We start from the raw sequence: 15,262 nt of genomic DNA, 5'->3' as shown, positions 1-15,262 counted from the left end.
CCTGTTATTTTATATGCTCGAAAGAGCAGGGCCCTCAATCCCCTCATGTTTTGCATTGTATTGGTATTGTTCTTTCACATGTTCTGTCCCCCTTTGTAATGTACAGCGCTGAGCGAACTATTGGCGCTTTATAAATACTGTATAATAATAATAATAATATGCTATGCATGCTCCCCTATAATAACTTCAGACCAAGAAGTAGAACTGAACAACATCTTCTTTTACTAAAGTAGTTGAAGGTAACAAAGAAAACAGTACTCCAAGATATTTCTACACACATTCCTCACAAAGTTCTCAAAGTGCCATTTTAGTTGTGCCCATGGTGCCCCCTATTTGCCCCATGAGGTAGTGATACGTTATTTGGGTGTAAAAGTCCATTAAAGTTCCTTTGCAAAGTAAGAGTCCATTATTGGCAGTAAATCCATAGTTTGTTAGCAATAATCCATAACTGGTAGTAAATTCATGACTGGCAGTATAAGTTCATAAACCCTTAGAACCCGACCGGGCTCCCACAAGGAGTAGTAAAGCAGCAGAATGGAGACTACATCCTCAGCCGCACTCTGCCTATCTTGCCAATTAGCAAGAAAATACTTTTCACCTACAGTTCCCCTTTTTATATGGTTTGTCCAGCAGAGGGCAGTACTCTTCAGAGAGTCTAGTTGGCAGAGTTAACCCTTACCTACCAAACAGCACCACTTCTGCTGGGCACCATTTACTAAGCAGTGCAACTTACACAGAAGGATATACACTTAAACCAGGAAAAAAAAATAACCAACACAATAATACCTCATTAAAGTGTTACTAAACCCAGGACCCTGCATTCACTATATCTGGTCTCCCACAATACACAGAACATGGAAATGCAATTATTTTAGTAAATAAACTGCAAAATACCTTTTCACATTAGCAGTTAGAGCAGTTTTGTGACTTCTATCAATGTCCAGCAGAGCACTGGTTAAAGCTTGTAGGAGTTTTCATTCTCCCCTGATTGTTCTATAAGGCTGCATAACCCCTGACCCTCTGTCTGGACAGTGCTGATTAGCCCTGTGCTTATCACATGCACTCTTCCAAGACAAAATAACTGTCTAGCAATACACACCAAGGTGAGTATGTGAAGCTTGCCCCCAAGGCTCTGTTCTATCAGCAGATGGATTGGGGACAGTAGAAAAAGGAGAGGATCAGAGAAGACAGGATCAAACATTATTTTTACACAGTGTGGAGGATTAACCCCTTAGGTTCCACAATGAGTATAAGCTTTACTGCATATACAGACTGATTTTACTGTTGTGGGTTTAGTAACACTTTAAGTACCTGCTTACACTTCACCCATCTTATGGTTGATCTGTCCTAACTAATATCAAACAAAATAATCATAACTTATAGCATGCACATTTTAAACATGTACAGAAGAGAACCTTTATTTGTACAGAAAACATCCAAAAAGCATGATATCAAAAGTGCAATATTCTGACAATTCTACAATTTTACCCAGATAGGTATTGGCATGCATGACAAATATAAACAGCAGTGACACCTTTGTAGAAGGAACCCTTGTCAGGTCCTGCACCTGAGGATCCTTGAATAGTTTGTGAGCATCCTGTTCCACAGGGATAGTGAAGTCAGCTGGCTCAGTTAAAGGTGCAGTCAGTTGCTTTGGTGACTTAGGCGCAGACACATTGGAATTCCAATCTGGTTTAGGGCCAATAGTCCTTGCAACCAAGGTTTCCATGAGAGCAGTGAAAAGTTCCAATAGTTCCTTCTACAGCAGACACTGAGTTCTTGAAAAGGAGTAGTTTCTTTGGAGAGTTCCCATGCCCTTGGGTTGCCACCTCATCCCTTTAAAACTTGTGTAAGGTGGTAATTAAACTCACTTAGTGCCTTATCTGCATTAAATTAGCCTCAGAACCTGTGTAATTAATATGTGTTCGTTTTCAAAGAGATGAAGTGGCCAACCAGTCTGTATAGGGGAATCTAGGCAAGGCCCATCTGATCCAGGCAGCAGGGCACTCAGGGAACCAGCAGCAGTGTGAAGCACTGACAACAGGACCAAGACTCTTGGCAACAAAGCAGCAGCAGTAAAAGTAGATGGTAAAGGCAGCATATCAGTCCCTGAGTGCTATGGTTCCTCTGCAATAGCCAGATGGAGGCAAAGCATGGCCTGACAAGTTCATGGGAAAAGCCTGATGACATATGGCAGCACTTTGAAAAAAACAGATGGATCCTGAACTCCAATTCGGCAGTGCACCATCCCCATGATCAGCCAGTACAGCAGTCCGGAGACCAAGATGAGAGGTTCTTATTTCTATGGCAACAACTGATGCAACATGGCGGCAGAGCTTCTAGCAGTGAAACCACATGGAGAGCTTCCGGATCAGGGCACTTTTATCCTGCCTCTAATGTTGCAAGAGCCAATCACTGGAGAACATGCAATCAGTCACTGAGCACAAGCTAGGCACACTTCCTTTCACATGTCTACCACGTTTCTTTACACGTGCCGTGGTCTCTTTACTAGCTGACTTCAGGTGTGTACAGGGGGCGTATCCTGACAGCTACTCCAAATTGTGGGTGGGATTCAGCGCCCTAGTCTGGAACCCTGAAGTGAGCTCTTGCTATTGCCCCCAGTGGCAGGCATAGACTGCAGCCACGTGAATTCAGCATTGAGGCAGCACTCTAACATTAAAGTGAGATTCCTCTGAGAGAACTCTGTTAACCCTTTGTAATCTGTGGCCAAGCTTTTATACTTTTGTAACACATGCATTACATACACAACTTCTGTTAGATCTCTTGGTACATTCTCTCTAGATGTGCAGCATTTCTGAGCCAGTACTGCGGAGCCTGTACCGGGCCATATAAATCTATACTCCTTGGAACCCCAAATGGGCTCCCACAAGGGGTAGTAAAGCAGCTGAATGTAGATTGCAGCCTCAGCAGGACTATCCTTCTCTTCCCAGGTAGAGAGCAGAGAACAGACCGTATACCTTGACAAAATTCCCCTTTTTATATGCTTTACCCAGCAGAGGATGGTACTCCTCAGAAATGTGAGGGGAGTCTGGCTAGCTGATTTAACCCTTGCCTACCAACCAAATAGCACCACTTCTGCTGTGCAATATAAGCTATGTAGTGCAATGTACACAGCAGAAAATACACTTAAAGTAGGAAATAATTAATCCAACTAACAAAGTAATGCCTCATTAAGTACCTGCTTACAAGAGGCTGAAGACAATGGCTGCAGAGCTGATCCACAGTGAAGGAAATAAGTATTTGATCCCCAGCTGATTTTGAATGTTTGCCCACTCACAAAGAAATAATCAGTCTAAAAATTGAATGGTAGGTGTATTGTAACACTGAGAGACAGAATAGCAACACAAAATTCAAAAGAAATGCATGTCTAACAAATGATGCACTGATTTGCATGTTCATGAGGGAAATAAGTATTTAATCCCCTATCATTCAGCAGGATTTCTGGCTACCGGGTGTCTTTCATACAGGTAAAAAGCTGAGATTAGAATCAGTCTCTTAAAGGAGTGCTGCTAATCTAATTTTGTTACCTGTATAAATGACGCCTGTCCACAGGAGTAATCAAACAATCAGATTCCAAATTCTCCACCATGGCAAAGACCAAAGAGCTGTCCAAGGATGTCAGGGACAAGATCCTACACAAGGCTGGACTGGGCTACCAAACTGTCACCAAGCAGTTTGGTGAGAAGGTGACAACAGTTGGTGCAATCATTCGCAAATGGAAGAAACACAAAATAACTGTCAGTCTCCCTAGGACTGGTGCACCATGCAAGATCTCACCTCGTGGAGTGTCAATGATCATGAGAACAGTGAGGAATCATCCCAGAACTACACGTGAGGATCTTGTCAATGATCTCCAGGCAGCTGGGACTACAGTCACCAAGAAAACAATTGGTAACACACTACGCCGACAAGGATTGAAATCCTGCAGTGCCCGCAAGGTCCCTTTGCTCAAGAAAGCACATGTTCAGGCCCATGTGAAGTTTGCCACTGAACATCTGAATGATACAGAGGAGGACTGGTTGAAAGTGTTGTGGTCAGATGAGACCAAAATCGAGCTCTTTGGCATCAACTCAACTCGCCATGTTTGGAGAAGGAAGAATGCTGCCTATGACCCCAAGAACACCATCTCAACTGTCAAACATGGTGGTGGAAACATTCTGCTTTGGGGGTGTTTTTCTGCTAAGGGGACAGGACAACTGCACTGCATCAAAGGGATGATAGACAGGGCAATGTACCGTCAAATCTTGGGTGAGAACCTTCTTCCCTCAGCCAGGGCATTGAAAATGGGTCGTGGATGGGTGTTCCAGCATGACAATGACCCAAAACACACGGCCAAGGCAACAAAGGAGTGGCTCAAGAAGAAGCACATTAAGGTCTTGGAGTGGCCTAGCCAGTCTCCAGACAGTAATCCGATTGAAAATCTGTGGAGGGAGCCGAAAGTTCGAGTTGCCAAACATCAGCCACCAAACCTTAATGATTTGGAGAGGATCTGCCAAGAGGAGTGGGCCAAAAACCCTCCTGTGATCTGTGCAAACCTGGTGGCCAAATACAGGGTGTGACCTCTGTGATTTCCAACAAGGGATTTGCCACCAAGTGCTAAGTCATGTTTTGTGAAGAGGATCAAATACTTATTTCCCTCATGAACATGCAAATCAGTGCATAATTTGTTAGACATGCATTTCTTTTGAATTTTTTGTTGCTATTCTGTCTCTCAGTGTTACAATACACCTACCATTCGATTTTTAGACTGATTATTTCTTTGTGAGTGGGCAAACATTCAAAATCAGCAGGGAATCAAATACTTATTTCCAGCACTGATTTTATTCTGACAGCAGGGGAGTTTCCACGCTGTCATAATACAAAAGTACAGCTGGAAGGATTTCCCCATTCACATCAGGTGTGTGGATGGGGGAACCAGTTAATTTTTTTTGTTCTGCCCACTGGCTTAATGAAAAAACTGAACCACGAACAGTATATAGCCAGTTTTATACCCTACTTTCATTGATAACAGAGGATCATGATTTCAGTGTAAAAGAAGTTATCTGCACAAATTGTCAGAAATGCTACGAGGAAGAGGAACTTTGTGCATAAAAGGTCCCAAGCAAGTATCACCTATTTGAGCTTGGGGAGCACTCGTTGGACCAGTCTGTGAGGTCTCTGCCATGAATTATGTGGAAGCTGTGGACTTTGTGATAGCCTATTGAGGCAATAAAATGCTCTTTTTGATCATGAGAAATGTGAGTGGACTGGCATATGTTTTATAGCAGTTTACAGAGTACTAGCAGTATCACACTATTGTTATAAATTTTGTTTCCCCGCACTGCTGTGGAGTTGGAGAGAGGAGAAGGCAGGAGCGAAGGGAGGAGTATCCTTTATCCTATGGTGGAAAGGAGTTTTGGAGGTATTGGAAAAGGGGGTTTAGGAGCCCAAAACAATCTTAAAAGGTGCAATACTCACCAATATCTGGTGAGTGCGGTTGATATTGTTTTAATATATGTTTAAAATGGCTGCCAAACAATTGGCCACACCTGCCATGCGCAGTGATGTCATGTACACCAAAACGCGTCATGACGATTCGAGCCTCCACAGCATCATCTTGCAGGGCTTTACGTTCAATGCACCTAAAGAATATTTTTTATTTAATCTGATTCAAAAAATTAGAAAAAAACTAAATATACAGTTAGATTTATATATATTTGGCCACAGGCACAATTTTAGTTTTTTTTTCAGGTATTTACCAAAACATATTCAAGCTATAGTTATATAATGGATATGGGCTGAAAGTGCACACTCTCTGGTTTAATTTGAGGGTATGTGTATCAAAATTGTAGAAAGGGTTTAGGAATTACAGCTTTTAAGAGTAGCCCCCCTTCTTCCCCCCTCCCCCCCCCCCCCCCCCACACACACTTTTTCAAGGGACCAAAAGTAATCGGACAAGCTGTTTCATTAGAGAGATAGCAGTGACATTAGGCGTGGCCAGATCAACAGTTTGGTACATTCTGAGGAAAGAGGAATGCACTGGTAAGCTCAGCAACATAAAAAGGCATGGATGTCCACAGAAGATAACAGTGGTGGATGATTGCAGGATCTTCTCTGTGGTAAAGAAGAACCCATTCACTATATCTAGACAGTGAAGGACACTCTCCAGGAGGTGGGCGTATCTTTTGTAAAAGTCTACAATCAAGAGAAGACTTCACTTAGGTGTCCGTTTATAACACAGAGAATAGCTGCGATTCAATGGATCTCAGCTATTCTCTGGTCATTCGCAGTTTATGACACTCAGGAGATCATGTCAGCTCTTCACTGGAGAACTGTGTTCTCCCTCCAGATTCTCCAGCCCAGAGCTGGAGAATCGGAGGGACCGAAAACTAAGCAGAGATAATTTACCTCTGTTTAGTAAACTGATCTTTTACTGTAATCTCGCGAGATTATAGTAAAATCAGCCGTTTTCCAGCATTTGTAGACCATTCTCCAGCGTTTGGAGACCGTTCTCCCTTCCTTCGGAGAACTGCTTCATAAACTGCATTCACAGGAGAACTGTGTTCTCCGAGAATGCCGGACAACTGAGCAGCAATCTATTACCGCTGGTTCATAAACGGACACCTTAGTGTCACTATTGATGTCAATATCAGTTAGTATACCTCTCAGCCAGCAAGTGCCTGGTTGCCCACCACACTATCAAATGTTTTATAACAGAAATTGGAAAATATTGCTTTTTCCCAAAAATTTTTTCGTATTTTTTCATTTATATAATAGAAACGAAAAAACCCATAGGTGATCAAATACCATCAAAAGAAAGCTCTATCTGTGTGACAAATTATATAAATTTAATTTGGTACAGTGTTGCATTACAGCGCAGTTGCCAGTTAAAGTAGCACAGTGCTGAATAGCAAAATAATGCTCTGGTCATGAAGGGAGTAAAACCTTCTGGAGGTCAAATGGTAATTTAATTCCTTTAAATTGTTGGGGTTTGAGAAATACAGAGATCTGTCATCAAAAATGACCCATGAGTAATTGTATGTGTTAGAACCATTTTAGTATTTTTTGTAAAGCCATGAAGTACTTTACCAAGAGCTGAGGATGCCAGTCAACCAACTTGTCTAAAGGTTCTAAAATGGAAACAATACCTGCCACAGCAAGATGTTACTGGTGACTGCACATTTAAATGTTCTGAATTTTTGTAAGAACTCCCATAGATTTCCCTGCTGAAAAAAGGTTGCACAAGGTGCTTTGGAAAGCCAGCATAAGAAATTTGTTAAAAACAAAGTACACATCTCTGTCCTGAAGTTGTGATAAAGCATCATGCTCATATTTCACTACCAGGGGCGGACTGACAACTCATGGGGCCCCCGGGCAATAGGGGATCATGGGGCCCTTTTGTCCTTGCCCAAACTCAAACATGCCTATGAAAAAGGTACCAGGAGCATTTTATGGGGCCCCCTACTGACCCCGGGCCCTCGGGCAGTGCCCAAGTTTCCAAATGGTCAGTCCTCCCCTGTTTACTACCTTCTTTACAGCCCAACACTCCAATTCTTATCAATTGTCATTAAAAGCCACAAGGATTTTGTAGAGTAAATTAGTTATTAGAGCGAGGTGGATCCAGGAGGAGGTCACCAAACAATCTTCTATCACATTCAGAACTGGTATTAGGTTGAGCCACAAGACAAATGATAGAATTGTTCAGGAGGTACATCGACAGTTCACTCATACTTGGCCTTTCCATGCAGTCACCCAGGAGGCAGGCTGCATCTATGTTTTGGTGGGCATCAGACAAAAGATTATTTTATTGAATATTCTGGAATTTGTGTATATCTTTCTCCTTGTGCACAATACTACATAAATTGAAAATATAGTTTCAAAAAATTGTTACCATACCCAACACTGTGATAAGTTCACATACTACAAATATTATTTTCCAAAGTGACACATACACATGTTTTGATTCTTATTTTCTTCACGTCCCACCTAATTTTGCTTGGGCTTTATATATATATATATATATATATATATATATATAAGCCCCTAGATTTCCATGACTTTGTACAAGTTCACCAGCTGTCCAGAGTGATTGACACATGGTAAAGGTGTTGCCAGGTTATTACTGGTGGTAACGATTTTTCGCACTCATTTGGGAGCCTGCTTAATTGCTCTGTTTTTACTCCTTATGTTAAATCTTAGAGTTTCTGCATGGAAATGATTTGCCCAGTTAAGAATTAAATATTAATGTAGCTACTATTATAAATTTTGTGCACCTGCAATATAAACATATAATACGGCAGAAATATGGAAAAAAAACAAGTGTTTTGTAGGTGAAGGGCTAACCTGCAGCAAACTAATGCCATTCAAATTAAAAGAAAAAAAAGCGAAAAACAAAAAGTACTTTAAAGATTAACTACTTGCTCTCCGGAAGGTTTTACCCCCTTCATGACCAGGCCATATTTTGCTATTCAGCACTGCGCTACTTTACCTAGCAATTACACAGTCATGCAACACTGTACCCAAATTAATTTTTTATCCTATTTTTCACACAAATAGAGCATTCTTTTGTTGATATTTGATCATCACTGGGTTTTGTATTTGTTATTATATAAACGAAAAAAGACCTAAAAGTTTGAAAAAAAAACTTTATTTTTTTATTTTGCTATGAAACATATCCAATAAAAATTTAAACAAATCAAATTAGATTAGGCCAAAATATATTGTGCTACATGTCTTTGGTACAAAAAAATCCCATTAAGTGTATATTGATTGGTATGCATGAAAGTTATAGCGTCTGCAAACTATGGAATTTGTATTTATTTATTTGTATGCTGTTACACAGTTAATATTTATGTTAATGTACATGAGAATTCATATAGTTTATTCTTTGTACCATTTCCTATGGATATTTCTATAGTTAGTTATATGCTGGCATCCAGTGGCCTTATTTGTTTTTCATGTTGCCTCCCTGAGATCTATGACACAGTTCCTTTTGTATATGAAGCTCCTCCCTTCTTCTTGAGTTCAGCACTTCCTGTGTCATGGAGGCAGCTAACAAACCACATGTAACAGGGACACATGTATTCTGCATAGTACGCTACAGAAATTATCATCTTTTGACCGCATAATACTGGAAACCATTCATTCTGCTGTATCCTGTTGTCACATGTACAGAATAAAGCAACTTCTGGATGAACACAGTATTGGTGAGTTCAAGCTATCTGATAAGGATTGTCCACAGTGATTATATCTGCTTATACAGGCTAGGCAGAGAGGTCTCACAAGGGATACATCGCTATCACAACAATCTGAGTCAGAATAATTTGTATTCTTATAATGGCGGCAATCGGCGATTTATAGGTAGCAATCTGACACTAGATGACGATGGCTGGGGGGTACACTAACTGACACTGACATTAATAGTGACACTAATACAGTGATCAGTGCTAATACTGTACATTGCCACTGTACTAATGACACTGGCTGGGAAGGAGTTAAAATCTAGGGGCGATCAAGGGGTTAACTGTGTGACTATGTTTAATGTGTGTAATATATGTTGCTTTAACTAAGGATCCTGTTGTTCTTTTCCCTGCTTAGCAAGGAATAAAAAAAAAGCAAGATCCAGTCAGTGAACAGAGTTCTGTGTTGTTTACAGTCAGTGGGTCCCAGTGGTCAATCAGGCGGAGACCCACTGATCAACTTGTGCTGTAATGAATCACAGCACAGCCAGGCCACAGGGAGTGCACACATCCCCTGCCTGGGTGCATGGATCATGTATTAGGTAAGAGATCTCTCTGGGTATGAGATCCATGGTTGGATGCCATGTCTGGTGTTCCACTGTATAAGTGTAGCCAGACTTAACAAGTTCCATCTGGTCCATGTAACTGTGTCTCCCCCCATTAAACCCCCGGTATAAATAATGGCATTATGCTTTGATAAGTTTGTTTTGGTACCAGAACTGTGAGAGGTGTTCTAGTGCTCAGTTTCTCCCAAATTTCCCTACTATAGATGTGGGGAAGTTCTTCCAGCTGTTTAAATAAGGCTTCTGTCACATATGAGAACTTCTGACAGTAGTGGTCAGTGACATTCTTGTCAAAGTACCGCTTCAGCCTTGACAGTCTAGTTATTCTCGCCTGCAATGGTACAGACCCTTGAGGGAGATATGCATCCACAGACTGGTGGGTGAACTTTCTGTATATCTCAAAGAGAGATGGCTAACTCCATTCCTCAGAAGTGTCCTGATGGGTGCTAGATGTAGACGATAATTGGGGAGCATTCTCCTCGCTGCTATTGGTAGCGATGTCCCCTCAGAGAACTGAAGGCATAGGCTCCAATTCTGGCAGCTCTTCTAGGACGAGTGGAAAAGTGAGTCCAGAGTCGCCAAGCCCCAAGTTACGTAAGGCTGAAGGCTCCGGGACTGGCAAGATCAGAATGGAGGTCACTGGTAAGCTGTCCAGGGAATTCCCAAAATGTACAGCTAACGTTGATTGCATGAGCATGGCGGTGAGTGTTTGATCCAGAGATTCCTGAGTCAGGATGGTAGGCAGCAGCATATCTTTCAGTGGGTGATATCTTCTCATCACTCAGCAGGATTCTCGCTTTCTAACTCGATCCAAAGCCCAACAGGGGGAGTCTGGCATGTTAATAGAAGATTCTGAAAAGGGAAGCACTGACTTGGTAGGTCCCGTGACAGGTGGCACAGACTTGGGTGGGGACGGCAGCCCAATATCGACCACAGTAGTCTGCCGGGGTAGGCACCTGCCTACACACTTATATGAGCACCTTCTGACAGCTATGATAACATTATCATGTAAAAATGTCAGGGTATGTGACCACCTATTCTGTGTTACAGTTCCCACTTGGGCTACCAGTGATGCTGCTGACAATGGCAACACTGGTGCCATTGAGCTGGAGATTTCTCCTTTCTTCAGGTTCACCTTGTACCCCCCTCCTACCCCTGTACCTCAGTATCCATTACAAACTTGAACTTCTACAATGTGCAACATCAATATAAAAACCACGATTGGATTATGATGAAATCTGGTATTTCAGTCCCATAAGCAATGTGAAGAAAGAGTCAAATCATTATTCACATAATTACACTAGATTAGCTGACACATAATCACACACTATATAAAGGAATAGATTAGCAGTTTACTTTTTTTTTCCTGCACCTGTCTTTCGCTTCATATTTCAGTAAATCCTATTCATTGTGTTTTCTTTCAACTCATTAACTCACCATTCCCTTTCACAAAGTCCTCTATTAGTTGTTGAAAATTATCAGATTCCTTGAAAATGAAAAGAATCTTGGTGAAGTGGTACAAAGAAACAATTATGTCCTTAGGATTCCGCATTGTATAAATAATCTGAAAAGAACCAAAAGAATTTGAGATATTTTAGCATTCAAAGGTGCTCTGTTGTTCATGTGTCTGTACTGCAAAGTTGTTTTTTAAGGCAGATATTAAGGGGAAAAAAATGAAAGCGGAACTAAATTTGCTCACTATTACCCCCCACCTTACAGAAAAGCTAAACATTTTTATTCTATTTTCCATGTTTTTTTCCATTCTTTTTATATCTTTTTGTGCTGCAAAGCTCTCAAGGAGTATGCTGGCAGCATTTGTATACATGCACAGAAATCCCAGCACACGTGCGCAATTGTGCTGTTGGTATCTAGGACATGGCGAAGACCTACTGCGCATATGCACATGTACATAAACGCTGCCAGCTTGTGGCACATTGACAGTATACTGCCTGGCATAGCTTGTGTGCATGAACCGGTCATGCATGTACCCTAATGGTGCACAGTTGAAGCTCAGTAATGCTTATGCACAGGGACGAGGGAGGTCATCCATTCATCAGTTTTATAAATATACACCCTGTTCCAAATTATTATGCAAATTCTATTTAAGTGTCACAAAGATAAAAACATTTTGTTTTTCAGTTTAACTCATGGATGGCATTGTGTGTCAGGGCTCTTTTGATCACTAAAAACAATCTTGGACACCTGTGATAATTAGATTGGCAGGTGAGCCCAATTTAAGGAAAAACTACTAAAGGAGGGTGTTCCACATTATTAAGCAGAGCACCATTTTCAAGCAATATGGGGAAGAAATAGGATCTCTCTGCTGCCGAAAAGAGTGAAATAGTTCAATGCCTTGGAGAGGTATGAAAACATTAGATATTTCATGAAAACTTAAGCGTGATCATCACACTATTAAGAGATTTGTGGCTGATTCAGAGCACAGACGGGTTCGTGCAGATAAAGGGACATTGAGGAAGATTTCTGCCAGATCCATGCATCGGATCAAGAGAGCAGCTGCTAAAATACCATTACATAGCAGCAAACAAGATATTTGAAGCTGCTGGTGCCTCTGGAGTCCCACGGACATCAAGGTGTAGAGTCCTCCAGAGTCTTGCAACTGTGCATAAACCTTCTATTCGGCCACCAATAACCAATGCTCACAAGCAGAAATGGCTGCATTGGGCAGAAAAAATACATGCAGACTAATTTTCAAACAGTCCTGTTCACTGATGAGTGCCGTGCAACCCTGGATGGTCCAGATGAATGGAGTAGTGGATCGTTGGTGGACGGCCACCCTGTTCCAACAAGGTTGCGACGTCAGCAAAGCGGTGGTGGAGTCAGGTTTTGGGCCAGAATCATGGGAACAGAGCTGGTTGGCAAAGTATGTGGAGTACCTCTGCAAAGTATGTGGAGTTTATGACTGACCACTTTCTTCCCTGGTACAGAAGGAAGAACTATGCTTTCCGTAATAAAATCATCTTCATGCATGACAATGCACCATCTCATGCTGCAAAGAATTCCTCTGCATCAATGGCTGCTATGGGGATAAAAGGAGAGAAAGTCATACTGTGGCCTCCATCCTCCCCTGACCTCAATCCTATTGAGAACCTTTGGAGCATCCTCAAGCAAAAGATCTATGAGGGTGGGAGGCAGTTTACATCCAAACAGCAGCTCTGGGAGGCTATTCTGACATCTTGCAAAAAAATTCAAGCAGAAACTGTCTAAAAACTCACAAGTTCAATGGATGCAAGACTTGTGAAGCTGCTATCAAATAATATTTTTAACAAATAAATATGTTAAAATGTTTAAAAAGTTAAAATGTTGTTAAAAGTTTGATTGAAATAGCTTTTGATTTCAGTAAATATGCTGCAAACACAACAAATGACAATTTTCAGTTCTTTACAACCTATAAAGTGTTTTGAAACTTACTGTGTGTAATAATTTGGAACAGTGCATTGTAAGTGTTTAAAAAAAATACTGTTATCATTAGGAGGTTTGTTCAATAAAATTTGAATTGTACTCTTAATAGTTGATAACATGATAATTATGCTGACTGTTATTTACATCAATTATTTAGGTAAATGAGAAAAATATAATTTGCATAATAATTTGGAACACGGTGTAAAGTATATGTGAGCCCTTGTAAAACAACCCATTCAGTTTAAAATAGAAGTGCAAGGAAAGAAATGTGTGTTATATACAGTATATATAACATTATAAATACCTTGTTTATTTTTTTTCATAAGTGATCACATGACAGCAGAAGGGGCTTAAAGGGCTGGGTGTAGTGTCATCAGAGGCAGGGAAAAAGCAATACATTGATTTTCTCAGAGAAGAGCTATGCAGAGTCTGTGTCAGCACAAGTCTTGGCCTTTGGAGGACAGGCAGGCTGTTCTCTCAGCACAGCCAGAAAACAGACCACACTAGGAAGGATGTGCTTCTATGTCTAGCACATCAGTTTGAAATAGGAAAGCAAGAGGACTAGCAGGATCACCAGGTATTTCAAACAAATGAAGAAATACAAAGAGAACAGAATACTTTTTAATACAGGTACATGGTACAGCAGGAATATGAAATACGGAATATAGTCTGGATATAGGCACCCTTTAAAGGTAAGTAAATGTTAACTTTTATACAGTTCTTAAGCTAGTAATTTAGATTTCAAAGCAAATACTGTATAATCATACTGATATGAGTCAGGTTGTCTCATACTTACTTTTGCTTTGGATTTGAAAAAAGATTTTGCAAACAATTGGTGGGGTAGGTGGGAGGATATGACTCTTGGTTGGGTAAGTTTATCTTCTTGTTCTTGAAATCCAACAGTCTCATACCATGGTGCTCTTTCATAGATTGGTATTTTCTGACTTTGTGTTGCATCTCCATTATGTTTGATTAAGCACAAGATCTCTATCATCCAGTTTGTACCTGTAAACATCCAAACACACTATATGGAACACAGCAAAAAGCTAAACATTGTCTTGGAGGATTTGTTCCACACAACCCAGATTTAAAAGAATCCCAGCTAGACTTCCCTTAGAACAGATTAACCCTTTGGCACCAACCGCCTCCTGGCCCTTTAAGTGTTCTAAAAGCTGGGAGGTGGAGGTGGGTGTTTGGGCCATGTGACTGCTTTGATTGACTATCACAGCAGTCACATGATAGGAAAGCTCTGAATCGCAAGTATGCATCGGAAGCTTACAGATCCCCACCGGTTACTGTTCTGGGAGTGTGCAGGGAGAATGCTCTCAGCACAGTAAGTTGTTTTAACAGGGCCCCATACACCATATTGCCTAAAATATTGGGGCGCTTGCCTTTACACGCACATGAATTTTAATGGCATCCCAGTCTTAGTCCGTAGGGTTCAATATTGAGTTGGCCCGCCCTTTGCAGCTACAACAGCTTCAACTCTTCTGGGAAGGCTGTCCACAAGGTTTAGGGGTGTCTATGGGAATTGGGCAGAGCCATACTTGCTGACGTCACGCCGACGCTGCCGAAGGTCGGAGCGGCGGCCATCTTGGTACTCTTATTTTATCATATTTATCTTTATTCCACGTGGATTGTTTTACCGATTTCTGCAATAAAGTACTGCACCATATACCATTTCTGGGCTCCTGTGGTGAGCTATTTTTCCTAGGAGAGGGCCCACCTTCAGATTGCCTGTGGGGGAGCAGTCCATGTTAGAGGCTTCTGGCTGTGTCCTATTTCCTGATGTGATGTGCATACATGCTATTTTACCAGTAGCTTTCTGGTGAGTTTACATCTGGCAGAGGTGGTGGATTCCCTCACTGGATCATTTCACAGTTTTATCCTTCACTGCGATTGCTGTGCCTTGTAGTCCCACAGACACTATTCATTGTTTTATATATGGACTTTATTGATTTTCACTTTATTTGTTGCACTTGACTGTTTCACAATATTATATTAATTATTTATTTAGCTCTGCACTTTATAGCACATTTT

The 15,262-nt window shown here is 41.1% G+C and overlaps 1 protein-coding gene across 2 annotated transcripts in view; it reads right to left on the bottom strand.

The window, feature by feature from the left end:
* The window catches only part of LOC149451125 (sulfotransferase 2B1-like), a 120,632-nt gene that overhangs the window by 11,794 nt on the left and 93,576 nt on the right, over window positions 1–15,262 (bottom strand). For both annotated transcript variants that reach the window (XM_089690964.1, XM_089690965.1), the window contains exons 3-4: window positions 14,019–14,227; window positions 11,240–11,366 (exon numbers count right to left, since the gene is read on the bottom strand). In XM_089690964.1, the coding sequence (XP_089547090.1) occupies window positions 11,240–11,366; window positions 14,019–14,227 (336 nt within the window). The remainder of the gene's footprint in view (window positions 1–11,239; window positions 11,367–14,018; window positions 14,228–15,262) is intronic.

This window comes from Staurois parvus, unplaced genomic scaffold (assembly GCF_062004578.1).
Source record: "Staurois parvus isolate SC_StPar_1 unplaced genomic scaffold, SC_StPar_1.0 ptg000548l, whole genome shotgun sequence".
Classification (NCBI taxonomy): Eukaryota; Metazoa; Chordata; class Amphibia; order Anura; family Ranidae; genus Staurois; species Staurois parvus.
This window is presented reverse-complemented; position numbering and strand designations above follow the sequence as displayed.